Below are 16,415 nucleotides of genomic sequence, written 5' to 3' on the forward strand. Positions count from 1 at the left end.
ATTTAATGATGATACCTGTTTCTCGTGGCATCCAGCTCTGTGCAAGTAGAATGGATTCATTATCCCAACTGCATTGTTTAAAAAGAAGTAATACAAATTGAATACACTAGAAAAAACTGATAGTGACACATTATTTACAACAATAAAAGAAAGCTTCAGTGGCTGGGGTCAGCCATCCCCAAAGTGGTCAAAGACCTCCTGGTCTTAAGGATACCAGCTTCCTCCCAGGGAGAATTTAATATCTCCATGAGCGAACATTCCTTCAACACACACTCTGCTCTAGTAATACTCTGCTCTGCCAATTCTTTATTTTTCTAACAATCACTCCAGGCTAGTTAGAACTAAAGCCTAAAAACTTTAAAGTCACACTTTCAGACCCTGAAGTGTCCCCCAGTGGATATCAAGGTTCAGGGGCCTTGATGGGTTGAAAGCATTTTTCAAATCATTTCCTTTGGTACCCAGGCATCAGAGGTCTAGACAATGCCTTGCTGTACCTGGCAGTGCTTCAGGGTGCAGTCCCCGCCCTGGCCCACATGCCCTGTGCCCTGCCCTGCTCCAGGATACTTTCCAGGAAGCACAGAGGGAAAGTCTGGCTTGTTCCATGGGACCTAGTAAACCACCATTTGTTATAAAACAGAATTCAACAATAAAACTGGTCACAGTGGAGTCCTCCTAAGCAAGTTCCATGCCATCTAAAGACCTCATTTTAAGGGGGTGTCTATAACAACTCAACATTCAAGAGTGAGGTTTATTTTTTAAAATATCATTCATCTCCTATCATTATCCTCTCGATATGAAGTCCATCATATTTTTGATAAAATGAAAATATCCTGGTGATAACAACAGGGATTTCACAATTTGGAATAGACGTCGGTGGTTACCATGTCATTGCAAAAGAAGACTCTGTTTCATCATAGAGTCTAACTTCACACCTCTGGCCTTTTCTCCGGTCTGAAGTTGTAAAGTATTTTGGCTCTCCAACCTTAGAAATGGAAAGAAATCATTACTCTTCACCTGTATGTAGAAGTATTTAAGTTTTTTGTTTTTTTTTTTTTTGAGACGGAGTCTCACTCTGTCGCCCAGGCTGGAGTGCAGTGGCCGGATCTCAGCTCACTGCAAGCTCCGCCTCCCGGGTTTACACCATTCTCCTGCCTCAGCCTCTCGAGTAGCTGGCACTACAGGCGCCTGCCACCTCGCCTGGCTAGTTTTTTTTTTGTATTTTTTTAGTAGAGACGGGGTTTCACCGTGTTAGCCAGGATGGTCTCGATCTCCTGACCTCGTGATCCGCCCATCTCGGCCTCCCAAAGTGCTGGGATTACAGGCTTGAGCCACCGCGCCCGGCCCCTTTAAGTATTTATTGATTAAAATACTCAAATGTTCACCTTTTAAACACCAAATTAGAAATATTAAAATAGCAAAAACCAGTAATATATAGTTGATTATTTTAAAGCATCTTCTATCTCTAAACTACATGTACGTAGCTAAAGTTGTAAGTCACACAACACTTTGAAGAGACACAAGGGGACAGGTAGGTGCTTGAAGTACAGACTGAAAGTCTTTTTTTTTTTTTTTTTTTGAGACGGAGTCTGGCTCTGTCGCCCAGGCTGGAGTGCAGTGGCCGGATCTCAGCTCACTGCAAGCTCCGCCTCCCGGGTTCACGCCATTCTCCTGCCTCAGCCTCCCGAGTAGCTGGGATTACAGGCGCCCGCCACCACACCCGACTCATTTTTTGTGTTTTTAGTAGAGACGGGGTTTCACCGTGTTAGCCAGGATGGTCTTGATCTCCTGACCTCGTGATCCGCCCATCTCGGCCTCCCAAAGTGCTGGGATTACAGGCTTGAGCCACCGCGCCCGGCCCTGAAAGTCTTTATAACATGTCACAACAAGGCTCCATGACAGGCCCCCTGGGGCATCTACGTGGACTCCTCGAGGGCAGGGAGTGTGTTTCCAGCACGTGTGTGTCCCCATGGCTCAGTGTGGAACCCAGCATGAGTTCATGTGACTGAATGGACTCAGCCTTTCCGGGGTCAGCATCTCCATCTTCTTAGCAAACATCAAATATAGCATATCTGTGGTATAAAAAGTGTCCACAGGAAACAAACAAACAAATGATACGTCCTCTGCCTTCTCCCCAGAACTACCGTGGTAAGAGCCACATGCGGGATACACAGGAAACTTTGACACTTTCCAATTCTGTCCATTGTGGGGTGAGATGATCAAAGAAGTGGAGATGTTCTCACCCATTAAAGCAAGTAAAAAAAAAAAAAAAAAAAAAAAGAGTTGAACCTAGGACCCTTCTCTCCACCTGGTAGCTTCTCATGTGGGAACGGCAGGCGCCTCTGAGAGCTGCACAGCAGCAGGTCCAGCATGGACAGTCACTGGCCACCCCCCACCACTGCCACCACTGCATCTGTGGTGCCCAGAGAAAGGGACCTAGAAAGGACAGCCAGAGGCTGAGAGGTCAGCCTAACATCTGGGGTTGGGGAGATGAAGAACACTGTATAAAAAGGAGTTTTAAAGTGAAACAACAGTGGAGATGAGAGGAAGAAACAACAGGTTAAATGAAAGTGTGAAGAGTGGCCAGGTACGGTGGCTCATGCCTGTAATCCCAGCACTTTGGGGGGCCGAGGTGGGTGGATCACAAGGTCAGGAGTTCGAGACTAGCCTGACCACTATGGTGAAACCCTGTCCCTACTAAAAATACAAAAATTAGCCAGGCGTTGTGGTGCATACCTTTAGTCCTGGCTACTCGAGAGGCTGAGGCAGAAGAATTGCTTGAACCCGGGAGGCAGAGGTTGCAATGAGCCAAGATCATGCCATTGCACTCCAGCCTGGGTGACAGAGCGAGACTCCTTCCCCCCGCCAAAAAAAAAAAAAAAAAAAGTGTGAAGAAAAGGAAATGTAAGAGGGCTGAAAGCCAAAGTGGAGACAAAAGGCATGAGAAGAAGTGACGTGACACATGAAAGGTGCCAGACTCACTGAGGGTGGGGGAAAGCTGCCAGTTTCCTGCTTACCCTACTGTATTCACTCAGGGTTGTAGACAATTCCTACTTCATTATAAATGTAATAGCACTGTCTAGAACTTGGGGAAATCGCAAACAATTGAGCACTCATTTGAACAACTGAATAGGACTGAACATAAACTGCCTACAAAGTGACCTCTCCTGTTTTTCAAGATGATCATATAACAGGCTTATTCCTTCTCCCTAAAGTATACAGATGCTCCCCAGGCGGCAGGCATGGCCTCCACAGCCGAGGCCCTGCCAACTGAGAGGGTCACATTCTCTCAGTCAGTCACCATTTAATATGACAAGCAATTCACGTTTACTTACATGGACTATCATAAGCTTGAGTGGTTTTTGTGGTTGTTGTTGTTTTTATCTCTTGACTATCACCCCTCTGTATATTAAAAGATTATTCTTGCCCCTTTATTTATTTATGTATTTATCGACCCAGAATCTCGCTCTGTAATCCAGGCTGGAGTGCAGTGGTGCCATCTCAGCTCATTGCAACCTCTGCCTCCTGGGTTCAAGTAATTCTCCTGCCTCAGCCTCCCAAGTAGCTGGACTACAGGTACCTGCCACCATGCCCAGCTAATTTCTTTTTTTTTTTTTTTGAGACGGAGTCTCACTCTGTCGCCCAGGCTGGAGGGCAGTGGCACAATCTCGGCTCACTGCAACCTCCACCTTCTAGGTTCAAGTGATTCTCCTGACTCAGCCTCCCAAGTAGCTGGGATTGCAGGCACCTGCCACCACACCCAGCTAATTTTTTTTTTTTTTTTTGAGATGGAGTCTCTCTGTGCTGCCCAGGCTAGAGTGCAGTGGCATGATCTTGGCTCACTGCAAGCTCCGCCTCCCAGGTTCATGCCATTCTCCTGCCTCAGCCTCCGGAGTAGCTGGGACTTAATTTTTGTATTTTTAGTGGCGATGGTGTTTCACCATATTGGCCAGGCTGGTCTCGAACTCCTGACCTTGTGATCCACCCGCCTCAGTCTCCCAAAGTGCTAGGATTACAGGCATGAGCCACTGTGCCAGATTTTTTTTTTTTTTTTTTTTTTTTTTTTGAGACAGGGTCTCCCTCGATTGCCCAGGCTGGAGTGCAGTGGCATGATTTTGGCTCACTGCAACCTCCACCTCCCAGGCTCAGGTGATCTTCCCCCTTCAGCCTCCCAAGCAGCTGAGAATACAGGTACATGCCATCACACCCACCTAATTTCTGTATTTTTTTAGAGACGGAGGTTGCCCAGGCTGGTCTTGAACTCCTGGGCTCAAGTGATCCATCTGCCTTGGTCTCCCAAAGTGCTAGGATCACAGGTGTGAGCCACTGTGCCTCGACTAATTTTCATGTACTTTATTTTGTGAAACTTTACCATTGAGGCCTGTATGTCAATCTCTGCCTTATGGCTCTGGTCTGTCCAACTACAGAGCTCAGAACTTGCTACAATAATTCAGACAGATGCTGATGCACCAGAAGGGAACACCCCTGTGGTGCCCCACGGAGTGCCATCCTCCCCTGCACTTCACCAGCACAGTCCCACTCCACCTATTAGACCACGGAGCCCCTATGGCAGGGCAACGTGTATTCCCACTCCCTCCCCGGTTTCTGGGCAGCTCTGAGCACAAAGGCACAGAACCAATCCCTTAACTTACTCAACTACGCCCCTTCAAGGAAGATCGTGGAGATTTTCGAGTCAATAAGCTTACCCTTTTCATTTTCATCTTTGTTTAAGCAAAGTATAAAAAGCTGTCCTATAGTTAGCAGATCATTTATGAGCAGAGTGGAACACTGCATTTTGCATTGAAATACAATTTTATTTTACTACTCATCCACAGATAAAATGCTACTTTCCCTTTAATGAGAGGTGTTACTGTTTTCTTAATTCAACATACTACCAAGATACAGAAGACAAGTTACCCCAGCTGATCATGACCACTCCATCCCAAACACAAATCAAGTGACCGCAACACCCCTGACAAATTGCACTTGGCTTTGTTGGGGTTTTAACTTACCGACTTCACAGCTGCCAGCACGTTAATAATCCTCCCATTAAGACTGTGTCCATTTGCAACAATGTCACCCAATGAATAATAATCATGAGACTCTTTAACAGGTAAATGTATCAAAGAAAGTAACTTTGTGTCCACTTCGTAACTGGAACAAACTTTTACTGTTGAGTGATTCTCACTGAGCAATAGTTTACAGTTGCTAAATTGCAAAAACACAAGAAAGTTATATGAAAGTGATTTTTGGATAGAAAAATATTTCCAGGTTCACATTTAAACTACATATTTGGTTGAAATTTAGACAATACTAATACATACTTCTTACTCTTAGAAACACTGAATAATACGGCAAAACATTTTTTGTTTACAGTGCACTTTCATTAAGGAAATGTTTTGAGAATCGATTCGTGTTGGAGTTCTAAGCATACCATTTGTCCGATCTTGCCCAAGACTCTGCGCTTATTTCCTCCTCCAAAAAAATAGGAGCATAAAAGCACTCTGAAACTTTCAGGGGTTATGCAAACCTAAGGACTGGTTGTTTCTCTCTCTCATGGACTTGGCTGTTCTGCCTTAGTGCCTCAGGTCAGGGACTGTGTTTTTCCTACCCCTGCTGAGCTCTGCATGGGGCAGACGCAGAACACTGGCACAGCGAGCCCGAAATGAGGAGCTGTCCCTCCTGCACCCAGTCCCTGACGGCCCTTGGACTCTGTGCCCCAGCAGCCCCCTAACCCAGCCCCTCCTCCTCCCCACTGCTCGGCCTCACTTACCTACCTCATCACTTCTCTCCCACGCCACTGCCTTGCTCTCCTAACTAAGCTTCATTCCCCTACAGTCCATCCTCCACAAGCAAAGTGATCTTCCTAAATCACAAATATGAAAATGTTATTTCCCAGCTCAAAGACTGTCTTGTGGCTACCAGTCACAAAGGCAATAATTTGGTATGAAAGCAAAGCTGTCTGTGAAATACCTCTGCTTCTACCTTAAGCTTCTCCTCCTGCCCATGCCCTGCGTTCCAGCAGTATCAGACTATTAACGTTATGAAACTGATATTCCTAGATGAAAAATAGTAAAACATCAGCAGTTTAATATGGCTCAACCTAATATTAACTGTTCTGGAAAAGACAGGAGGTTTCCTGTTTCTTCCCTCTACCAAGAATGTTCTCTCCATCTAACCATCCATCCATCGCTTCCATGAATACTGAGAATCTGTTATATGCCAGACCCCATGCTAGGCACAAGGGATACAGGTGGTGAAGAAGGCAGACAAGACCTTTGATCTCATGAGGTTCATATATGTGAGGGGGAGACCCAAGAACAATGAATTAAACAATCTCGCCGGGCGCGGTGGCTCACGCCTGTAATCCCAGCACTTTGGGAGGCCGAGGCAGGCGGATCACAAGGTCAGGAGATCGAGACCACGGTGAAACCCCGTTTCTACTAAAAATACAAAAAATTAGCCGGGCGCGGTGGTGGGCGCCTGTAGTCCCAGCTACTCAGGAGGCTGAGGCAGGAGAATGGCGTGAACCCGGGAGGCGGAGCTTGCAGTGAGCCGAGATTGCGCCACTGCACTCCAGCCTGGGCGATAGAGCGAGACTCTGTCTCAAAAAAGAAAAAAACAAAAAACAAAACAAAACAAAACAAAAAAAATCTCAGACGGTGACTTGGGTTATGGTGACAAAAACCAGGGCAAAATCCCAGTAATTGACCATTAGCGCTACCACAAACAGAGTAGATGGGGAAGGTTGAAGAAGATGACATTTAAGCTGTGAGTCAATAACCCAAAGAAGCAAATAATCAAACAGATGGGAGAATGTTCTATGCAGAGAGAGAACAGAAAATACAAATGTTTGGCCTGGCGCAGTGGCTCACGCCTGTAATCCCAGCAATTTGGGAGGCCGAGGCAGGTGGATCACTTGAGGTCAGGAGTTTGACATCAGCCTGGCCAACATGGTGAAACCCTGCCTCTACTAAAAATACAAAAATTAGCTGGGCGTGGTGGCATGTGCCTGTAATCACAGCTACTTGGGAGGCTGAGATGGGAGAATCGTTTGAACCCAGGAGGTGGAGGTTATAGTGAGACGAGATTGCGCCACTGTACTCCAGCCTGGGCAACAGAGTGAGACTCTGTCTCAGTAAAAATAAAAATAAAAAGGAAATACAAAAGTTCTTAGTGCAGAATGAGTTCACAGTGTTCATGAAATGTAAAGAAATTTACTGTGGCTACAGAGAAACGAAGTTTGAGAGTCTGGCATAAGATGAGGTCAGAAAAGAAGGTGGAAAGGGGTCACAATTGATGTGAGTGTCAATGCCATAGACTGCCATGCCCACCGAGAGCCCTTTACAGGCTGGTACAGGGGCGCAGCCACACCCTTCTCTCCAGAACTGCCAGACCCGCCTTTGAGCTGATGCCCTGCCCCACCCTGGGGGTTTGGGGAGTGGATGGACTACAGCCAGGACACTACTCTAAGGGGCCACTGCCACTCCAGAGCTCCCTCCTGGGCTCCTGCTGAGGCTCCAGGTGAACCCACTTCTCTGTTCACCTTCTTCCCTGCCTAGCCTTCCCCTGAGAGCTCACCCTCAACCAACTACTCCCACAAGAGTCCTCCTCTCAAGCTCCGCTTCGAAGGAATCTGCCCTAAGATGGTAAGCCTGTGAGTAGAAGGATATCTTGATATGAAAAAAGATAGATGTAATTTCCAAAGTTTATCTTTTCTTCTCAGTTTTAACATGACAAAGTCAAATTTTAGTAAATCTAAGAATGAGAATCAAAGTACTAAACCAAAGCCATTTTTCATGTGACTCTGTATCAAAGTAAATTATGTCATAATCAAAGATGAATTTTGTAAGAGAAAATTAAACTCCTCATTTTTACTGAAATAGAAACAGAACACTTTTAGTAAGATCTCTGCTAACCTGACAGAACATTATTAGTAATGATCATTCTGGCACAATCTCTGTGCCAGAGGTTGATCTGTGTGCTAGACAGATGCTTACCTAGGAGTTGCAGGGCTGAATTTTTCTTCTCTTTCTATTTCCTTTCTTTGGATCAGGGGATTTTCAATTATCACTAAAACAGAGGGCAAAGTATGATGATATTACAAAACAGTAACAAGATAAACACACTAATCCTAAATAACATCCTGTTTAATGTATAATCATCACTGACTCTAGGCTTTAAAAATTCCTCACCTCATTCCTCTTCTCCACCATCAACATATAACATATTTTGATACTGAGATGTCAAAATCGAAATATTTATCTCCATATGTAACTAATATTTCAGCATTTATTCAAGGGACGTCTATAACTATACTGGGCCCTCTGAAGTTTGTGAAGCTTTCTGCCTTCATAGTCCATGCGTTCACTGACCCTATTATTCAACTACAGAGATACCATACACTGTCCTGAAAGTTAATAATACAAAGCAATATATAATTAGGTTCTAAATAACTGATATGGGGAGTGGGCTGCTTGAGACCACAGTATTAAAGAAGAGTGTTTTCATTACCTGCATTACTCTTTTCTCTTTTTCTATCGTGAAGGAGAGCTAGTATACATGCTTCCTTGTTGCTTTTATGAGGCTAGGGCTCATAAAAGTTATCTGTTGAGTGACTAAGTTCCACACTTTATACTAGGTACACTATCTCATTTAATATTTACAAAAACCTAAAGAGGTATTAGTTCATAGTTGAGACCCAACAAGATTAAGAAATTTTCTCAAAGCCATAATGTAAGTAAATGTTGGAACTGGGATTTGAATCTAGACCTCTGTGCTTTCAAAGTCTCCTGTTCTTTCTACTATACGAGGCTGTTCTGTCAAAGAGATACTAGGGTGAGTAGAAGATGTAAAAGATTTGGTATTTCAACTAAAAGTAAAGTTCCTTAAAATCCCATTAACAATTCAAATATCAGTTTTTATCAAATCTATTCAGTGGTCAAATGTCAACTTTTATCAAAATATATTCAGTGGCCATTTTATACGTCTATAGAAAGATAACCAATAATAACAATAATATGGGTTGATGCAAATTGAAATATGTAATAAACCAAAGACAGTAAGGTTATCTGGTAAAAATATAACGATCAGGCCGGGCGCGGTGGCTCAAGCCTGTAATCCCAGCACTTTGGGAGGCCGAGACGGGCGGATCACGAGATCAGGAGATCGAGACCATCCTGGCTAACACGGTGAAACCCCGTCTCTACTAAAAATACAAAAAACTAGCCGGGTGAGGCGGTGGGCGCCTGTGGTCCCAGCTACTCGGGAGGCTGGGGCAGGAGAATGGCGGGAACCCGGGAGGCGGAGCTTGCAGTGAGCTGAGGTCCGGCCACTGCACTCCAGCCCGGGCGACAGAGCGAGACTCCATCTCAAAAAAAAAAAAAAAAAAAATAACGATCATGTTTGTATGCTTTAAGTAACATTCTGAATGCTTTGCACTGCAGTCTTGTTTTTTTTTTTTTTTTTTTGAGACAGGATCTTACTCTGTGACCCAGGCTGGAGTGCAGAGGCATGATGTTGGCTCACTGCAACCTCCACCTCCCAGGCTCAAGCCATCCTCTCACTTCAGCCTCCTTAGTAGCTGGTACTACAGGCCCACGCCACCACGTCCAGCTAATTTTTTGTATTTTTTGTAAAAATGGGGTTTTGCCATACTGCTCAGGCTAGTCTTGAACTCCTGGACTCATGCAATCCACCTGCCTCGGCCTCCCAAAGTATTGGGATTATAGGCATGAGCCACCACGCCCCACTACATTATACTATTAACACTTGACTTTTTCTGGTAAAGTTCTTGAGAATTATGAACTGTGTCTCATTTCAACTCCTTCACTGTAGTTACCATAAACATACCACAGGAATAATACAATGGAAAAAATTTAAGAATCAATGCCAACTTACCACAGTCACCAACTCTAAAGCTGTCAGAAAGAGACTTGATGTAATCTTCATTGCCCCAGGAAGCTGCATTTACAAAATGTGCTGGTGAATCCCGAATGGTGAAGCTGAAAGTGTACCTTTCTGATCCAATATCTAAGGGAAAACCAATGCTTTTATTTTTCAAATGAAGAGTTTCAATCGCTTCTCTGCCTTTGGTGTCACATGAAAAGTTTCATTTCAATTACAAACAAATGATTATTTCTTTAATCAAATGACTATTGATTATGATAATAAAAACATTCAAACACATGGAACAAAATGTTTTCAGATGTATATTCTATAACATTATGCTTCCAGGAATTTCAAACTGAAGTGGTAACAGGTTGCCCCCTTGCTCCCTTCCCTGGTGATCTGTGTATTTGGAGGGAAAGACATGTAAACTCGAGCCATACAGGTATGACCTTAGGTTCTCCTTTTCTCTCTTACTGTTGTTTGAACCTAAGTCATAATTCAGATCTAAATAGTTATTTCAGTCCCAGCTACTTGGGAGGATGAAGCAGAGGGACTGCTTAAGCCCAAAAGTTCAAGGCTTCAGTGAACTGTGACTGCACCACTGCTCTCCAGACTGGGCAACAGAGCAAGACCCCATCCCTAAAATAAAAATAAAAATAGGCTGGGCGCCATGGTTCACACCTATAATCCCAACACTTTGGGAGACCGAGGTGGGTGGATCACCTGAGGTTAGTTCAAGACCAGCCTGGCCAACATGGTGAAACCCTGTCTCTACTAAAAACACAAAACTTAGCCGGGTGTGGTGGTGGGTGCCTGTAATCCCAGCTACTCGGGAGGCTGAGGCAGGAGAATTGCTTGAACCCAGGAGACGGAGGTTGCAGTGAGCCGAGATCCAGCCTGGGTGAAAAGAGAGAAACTCTGTCTCAAAAATAAATAAATAACTAGTAATCAAATAAAAATAAAAATTGGCCAGGCACAGCAGCTTACCCCTGTGATCCCGGGGCTTTGGGAGGCAAGGTGGGAGAATCACTTGAGGCCTGGAGTTCAAAACCAGCCTGGGCAACACAGAGGGACTCCATCTCTACAGAAAATGTTAAAACGAGTGGTGGCACTCATCTTTAGTCTCAGCTGCTTGGGAGGCTGAGGAGGAAGGGCTGCTTGAGCCAAGTTTAAGTGTGCAGTGAGCTTTGAATGCACCACTGCACTCCAGTCTGGGAAGAATGAATTCAGGGTGTTCATGAAATGTACACCCAGGCTGGAGTTTAGTGACGCGATCTCTCAGCTCACTGCAACCCCCGCCTCCCAGTTCAAGCTATTCTCCTGCCTCAGCCTCCAGAGCAGCTGGGACTACAGGCGCACACTACCATGCCAGGCTAATTTTTGTATTTTTTTTTTAGTAAAAACAGATTTTGTTTTTTGTTTGTTTGTTTTGAGACGGAGTTTCGCTCTTGTCACTCAGGCTGGAGTGCAATGGCATGATCTCAGCTCACTGCAACATCCGCCTCCTGGGTTCAAGCAATTCTCCTGCCTCACCTTCCCAAGTAGCTGGGATTACAGGCGCCTGCCACCGTGCCTGACTAATTTTGTACTTTTAGTAGAGATGGGGTTTCACCATGTTGGCCATGCTGGTCTCGAACTCCTGACCTCGTGATCCGCCTGCCTCAGCCTCCCAAAATGCTGGCGTGAGCCACTGCACCTGGCAAGATGAGGTTTTTTAGCAGAGGTGGGGAAGAACAGAGTGAGACCCTGTCTCTAAAAAAAATAAATAAATTTTAAAAATAATAAAACCTCTTTCCCTAAGCAGCCCGAGGTAATCTGTGAAAAGGGTTCGCTATTCACTTGACCTGGAGAACCCCATGAAATCATGCAAATCAAGAGGTTCCAATCTTCCTGTTCACTTTAAGAACACTCGTGAAACCGCTCAGGCCATCAAGGGTATGCATATACGAAAAGTCACCAATATCTCAAAGATGTCACTTTACAGAAACAGTGCATACCATTCCAACGTCACAATGGTGGAGTTGGCAGGTGTGCGCAGGCCAAGCAGTGGGACTGGACAGAAGGTCGGTAGCCCAAAAAGAGTGCTGAATTTTTACTGCACATGCTTAAAAACCCAGAGCGTAATGCTGAACTTAAGGATTTAGATTTAGATTCTCTGGTCATTGAGCATATCCAAGTGAACAACGCACCTGAGATGCACGCCGGACCTACAGAGCTCAAGGTCGAATTAACCCATACATGAGCTCTCCCTTCCACATTGAGATGATCCTTACTGAAAAGGAACAGATTGTTCCTAAACCAGAAGAGGAGGTTGCCCAGAAGAAAAAGATATCCCAGAAGAAACTGAAGAAACAAAAACTTATGGCACGGGAGTATATTCAGCATTAAAATGAATGTCAATAAAAGGAAAAATAATTAAAATAAGTTATTTCAAAACAAATTATGTGCTACTTAATGAGGACCACTAGGGGTCAGCAAATACTTTTTTTCCAAAACAGAAATTTCATATTGGTTTTGCTAATTAAAAATTACAACCTGGCTGGGTGCAGTTGCTCCTGCCTGTAATCCCAGCACCTTGGGAGGCCAAGTGGGTAAGACCGCTTCAGCCAAGGAGTTCAAGATCAGTCAGGGCAACAAAGTGAGACCCTCTGTCTCTACAAAAAAATCCAAAAATTATTCAGGCATGGTAGCATGCACCTGTGGTCTGGGCTACATGGGAGGCTGAGGCAGGAGGACCACTTGAGCTCAGAGTCGAGGCTGCAGTGAGCTGTGTTCACATTGCTGCACTCCAGCCTGAGTGACACCAAGCCCGTATCTCAATTTTTTAAAAAAAGTAATATAGCCCAACATGCACGCAAATTATGGACATATTCTGAACTGTCATAGTGTCTACCTCTAGGGAGAGGACTAGGATGGGGAAAGTGAGGAGCTGAAAAGGGGAATTTTACTTTTCAACTCTATGACCTTTGGTACTGCTGGAATGTTTTATGAAAATATAATGTTGTATGTACAATGTTTTAAGTCAGTAAGCATACTTCCTCCAAAAAAGGAATATCACAGATGTCATCATAAAAAGAAGCCAAACAACACAGAAGCTTTTCTCCTTCCCTCACAGTCTGATAGGTGAATAACCATGTTTTTTGTTTGTTTGTTTGTTTGTTTGTTTTTGAGACGGAGTTTCACTCCTGTTGCCCAGGCTGGAGTGCAATGGCGCCTTATGAAGTTTGGTAAAAAGATATATAGACTTTCTCAAACTATTTATTTAGTAATTCTGATCTAATTAGTTAAGATGAAACAAAGTGCATGCACAAATGATAAGGGTACCAGACGACAGCTTTGTATTTACCTTAAAGATAAAAGCATCATGCCTGTAACCCCAGCACTCTAGGAGGCTGAGGTGGGATGATCACTTGAGCCCAGGAGTTTGAGACCAGCCTGGGCAACAGAGCAAGACCCTGTCTCTACAAAAAAATTTTTTTTCAATCAGCCAGGCGCTGGCCGCGGTGGCTCACACCTGTAATTCCAGCACTTTGGGAGGACGAGGCAGGGAGATCACTTGAAGTCAGGAGTTCAAGACCAGCCTGGCCAACATGGTGAAATCCCATCTCTACTAAAAATACAAAAATTAGCCGGGCATGATGGCATGTGCCTGTAATTCCAGCTATTTGGGAGGTTGAGGCATGAGAATCGATTGACCCCGGGAGGCAGAGGTTGCAGTGAGCTGAGATCGTGCCATTGCACTGCAGCCTGAGTGATAGAGCGAGACTCCATCTCGAAAAAAAAAAAAGCGGCCAGGTGTGGTGGCTCACGCCTGTAATCCCGGCACTTTTGGAGACAGAGGCGGGTGGATCACGAGGTCAGGAGATCGAGACCATCCTAGCTAACACGGTGAAACCCTGTCTCTACTAAAAACACAAAAAATTAGGCGGGCGTGGTGGCGGGTGCCTGTAGTCCCAGCTACTCGGGAGGCTGAGGCAGAAGAATGGCGTGAACCCGAGAGGTGGAGCTTGCAGTGAGCCGAGATCGCGCCACTGCACTCCAGTCTGGGAGACACAGTGAGACTCTGTCTCAAATAAAAAAAAGCAGAGAGAGAACACATGTGCTCAAATATACATATATATGCACATATGTATATATACATATATATATATAGAGAGAGAGAGAGAGAAAATGTGGGAGGGAGGGAAAGAGAGAGCCTTGAATCAGGTACTTGACCATCCAATAGAGAGCATGACCATTGCTCTTAAGGAGTTAAACAGGCATAGAAAAATTAATCACTTAAATATACTTTGTTGTAGTCATAAGCCAAAGTTGATGAAAAATGAAGCAAAGAGTTAAATAGAACTCAGCTTTTTCTGTCTGGAAAGCCTTTGACATCTGTTTTCCCAATAACCACACCAATTACTTTCTGAAAAACAAAAAGGTTACAGAAGACCAATATTAAACACAGATGTACATGGTAAATTTAATTTCATGGGTTTGTTATACTTTACTGGCTCTAACAAACATTTCTGACTTGGAACATTTAAATGTATTTATTCCATGCAAACATCTAAAAGAAGTTCATAAATGTTCAATTCCACAAGGAATAGTACAAAGTAATCCAAAAGTTAACTACTATTATAATCATTTAATTCTTAGCATGTTTCTATTTTATTTTCAATCACTAGATGGAGCACAATAACTGCCCTATGCTATCAATCCTTATTGAATTTATCCAAAGCTCATGTATAATGCAATTTAGTTTGCCACGGTCTTCAAAGCTTTCCTTTATATAGGGTTTTCTAACAATCCACATAAAATAGCTTAGCTTCCTAATCCAAACATGCTGGACAGTAATATAAATCAGACTGTAACAAAACTTATATTTTGCCACTAATAAATCTAAATCCTAAAGTCCTAGATCTTAAACCTCAGAGATATTAACATCTCCTTAAAATGTTTAATGTTTTCTTCAGTGACTACTGAAGAAAAATTTTAAATGCGTTTTAAGAAATAAAAATGGGCCGGGTGTGGTGGCTCACACCTATAATCCCAGCACTTTGGGAGGCCGAGGCGGGTGGGTCACCTGAGGTCATGAGTTCAAGACCAGTCTGATCAACATGGTGAAACTCCATCTCTACTAAAAATACAAAAAATTAGCTGGGTATGGTGATGGGTGCCTGTAATCCCAGCTACTCGCGAGCTGAGGCAGGAGAATCGCTTGAATCCGGGAGGCAGAGACTGCAGTGAGCTGAGATCCTACTATTTCACTTCAGCCCGGGCAACAGAACAGGACTCCATCTCAAAATAAATAAATAAATAAAAATAGGCCGGGCGCGGTGGCTCACGCCTGTAATCCCAGCACTTTGGGAGGCCGAGGCGGGCGGATCACGAGGTCAGGAGATCGAGACCATCCTGGCTAACACGGTGAAACCCCGTCTCTACTAAAAATGCAAAAAATTAGCCGGGCGAGGCGGCGGGCACCTGTAGTCCCAGCTACTCGGGAGGCTGAGGCAGGAGAATGGCGTGAACCCGGGAGGCGGAGCTTGCAGTGAGCCTAGATCGCGCCATTGCACTCCAGCCTGGGCGACTAAGCGAGACTCTGTCTCAAAAAAAAAAATAAATAAATAAATAAATAAATAAATAAAAATAAAAACAAATAAATAAAAAATAAAAATGAATACCTTTTCTGAAAGGAAAAAACTAAACTTATTTTGCTAATTGCAGCAACTGATTTTAACCTTACAATAATCTGTGACATTTACATTACAATCAGGCTTTTAAGACTCCTACATTCTAGCTGAGCTATCAGCTAGCCTTATTGCTTATTTAGACACATTGGTATTATTTCTTCAATTCCTTATACATGCAGATCTCACTGAATTTTGTTGGAAAATCCAGCTGATGGAAATGTTGAGTAAAACTTTCTATCTGAAGAGACCATTATTAGCAAATAGTTTACCTTTCAAGAAAAACTATAACAATTGTTTTTTTTAATATTTATAAATTTTAAATTATTAAAGTTATATGTAAATGTATTCCATTGAAAGAAATCCAGTTTGCAAAAGCAAAATATAGTGACTGCTCAGGGGCAGGGAAGGTAAGGGTGTGTGGTAGTTGCTTTACAATAAGTTCTTTAACTTATAAGATGATTCCACCCAGTTTTTTTTTTAAATAAGTAACAGTTGAGGTGTGTTCAAAATCATTGAATTCCCCTATAACTACTACTCAAAAAGTCAATTTTCACATAATAATTTCAGAAAACACACCTGTTATAAACCTTGTATCATAAAAGCAGCATAATGTCAAATACTTAGACCATAACTTCGATAATTTGGTTAGAAAACTGCTACTGCTGAACCAAATGGGTTTTTTTTGTTTTGTTTTGTTTTGTTTTTTGTTGTTTTTTTTTTTTTTTTGAGACAGAGGTTCGCTCTTGTTGCCCAGGCTGGAGTGCAATGGTGTGATCTCGGCTCACTGAAACCTCCGCCTTCTGGCTTCAAGCGATTCTCCTGCCTCAGCCTCCTGAGTAGCTGAGATTACAG

At 43.6% G+C, this 16,415-nt stretch overlaps 1 protein-coding gene across 8 annotated transcripts in view; it reads right to left on the reverse strand.

The window, feature by feature from the left end:
* The window catches only part of LOC105485832 (meiosis specific with OB-fold), a 46,166-nt gene that overhangs the window by 23,380 nt on the left and 6,371 nt on the right, over window positions 1–16,415 (reverse strand). For 4 of the 8 annotated variants that reach the window (XM_071083888.1, XM_071083889.1, XM_071083887.1 and 1 more), the window contains exons 2-7: window positions 12,078–14,296; window positions 9,898–10,029; window positions 7,998–8,070; window positions 5,010–5,205; window positions 882–982; window positions 16–68 (exon numbers count right to left, since the gene is read on the reverse strand). In XM_071083888.1, the coding sequence (XP_070939989.1) occupies window positions 16–68; window positions 882–982; window positions 5,010–5,205; window positions 7,998–8,070; window positions 9,898–10,029; window positions 12,078–12,273 (751 nt within the window). In that variant the 5' untranslated portion in view covers window positions 12,274–14,296. The remainder of the gene's footprint in view (window positions 1–15; window positions 69–881; window positions 983–5,009; window positions 5,206–7,997; window positions 8,071–9,897; window positions 10,030–12,077; window positions 14,297–16,415) is intronic. The other 4 variants (XM_071083890.1, XM_071083885.1, XM_071083886.1 and 1 more) reach the window with 2 other exon arrangements.

Source organism: Macaca nemestrina, chromosome 18 (assembly GCF_043159975.1).
Source record: "Macaca nemestrina isolate mMacNem1 chromosome 18, mMacNem.hap1, whole genome shotgun sequence".
Lineage (NCBI taxonomy): Eukaryota > Metazoa > Chordata > Mammalia > Primates > Cercopithecidae > Macaca > Macaca nemestrina.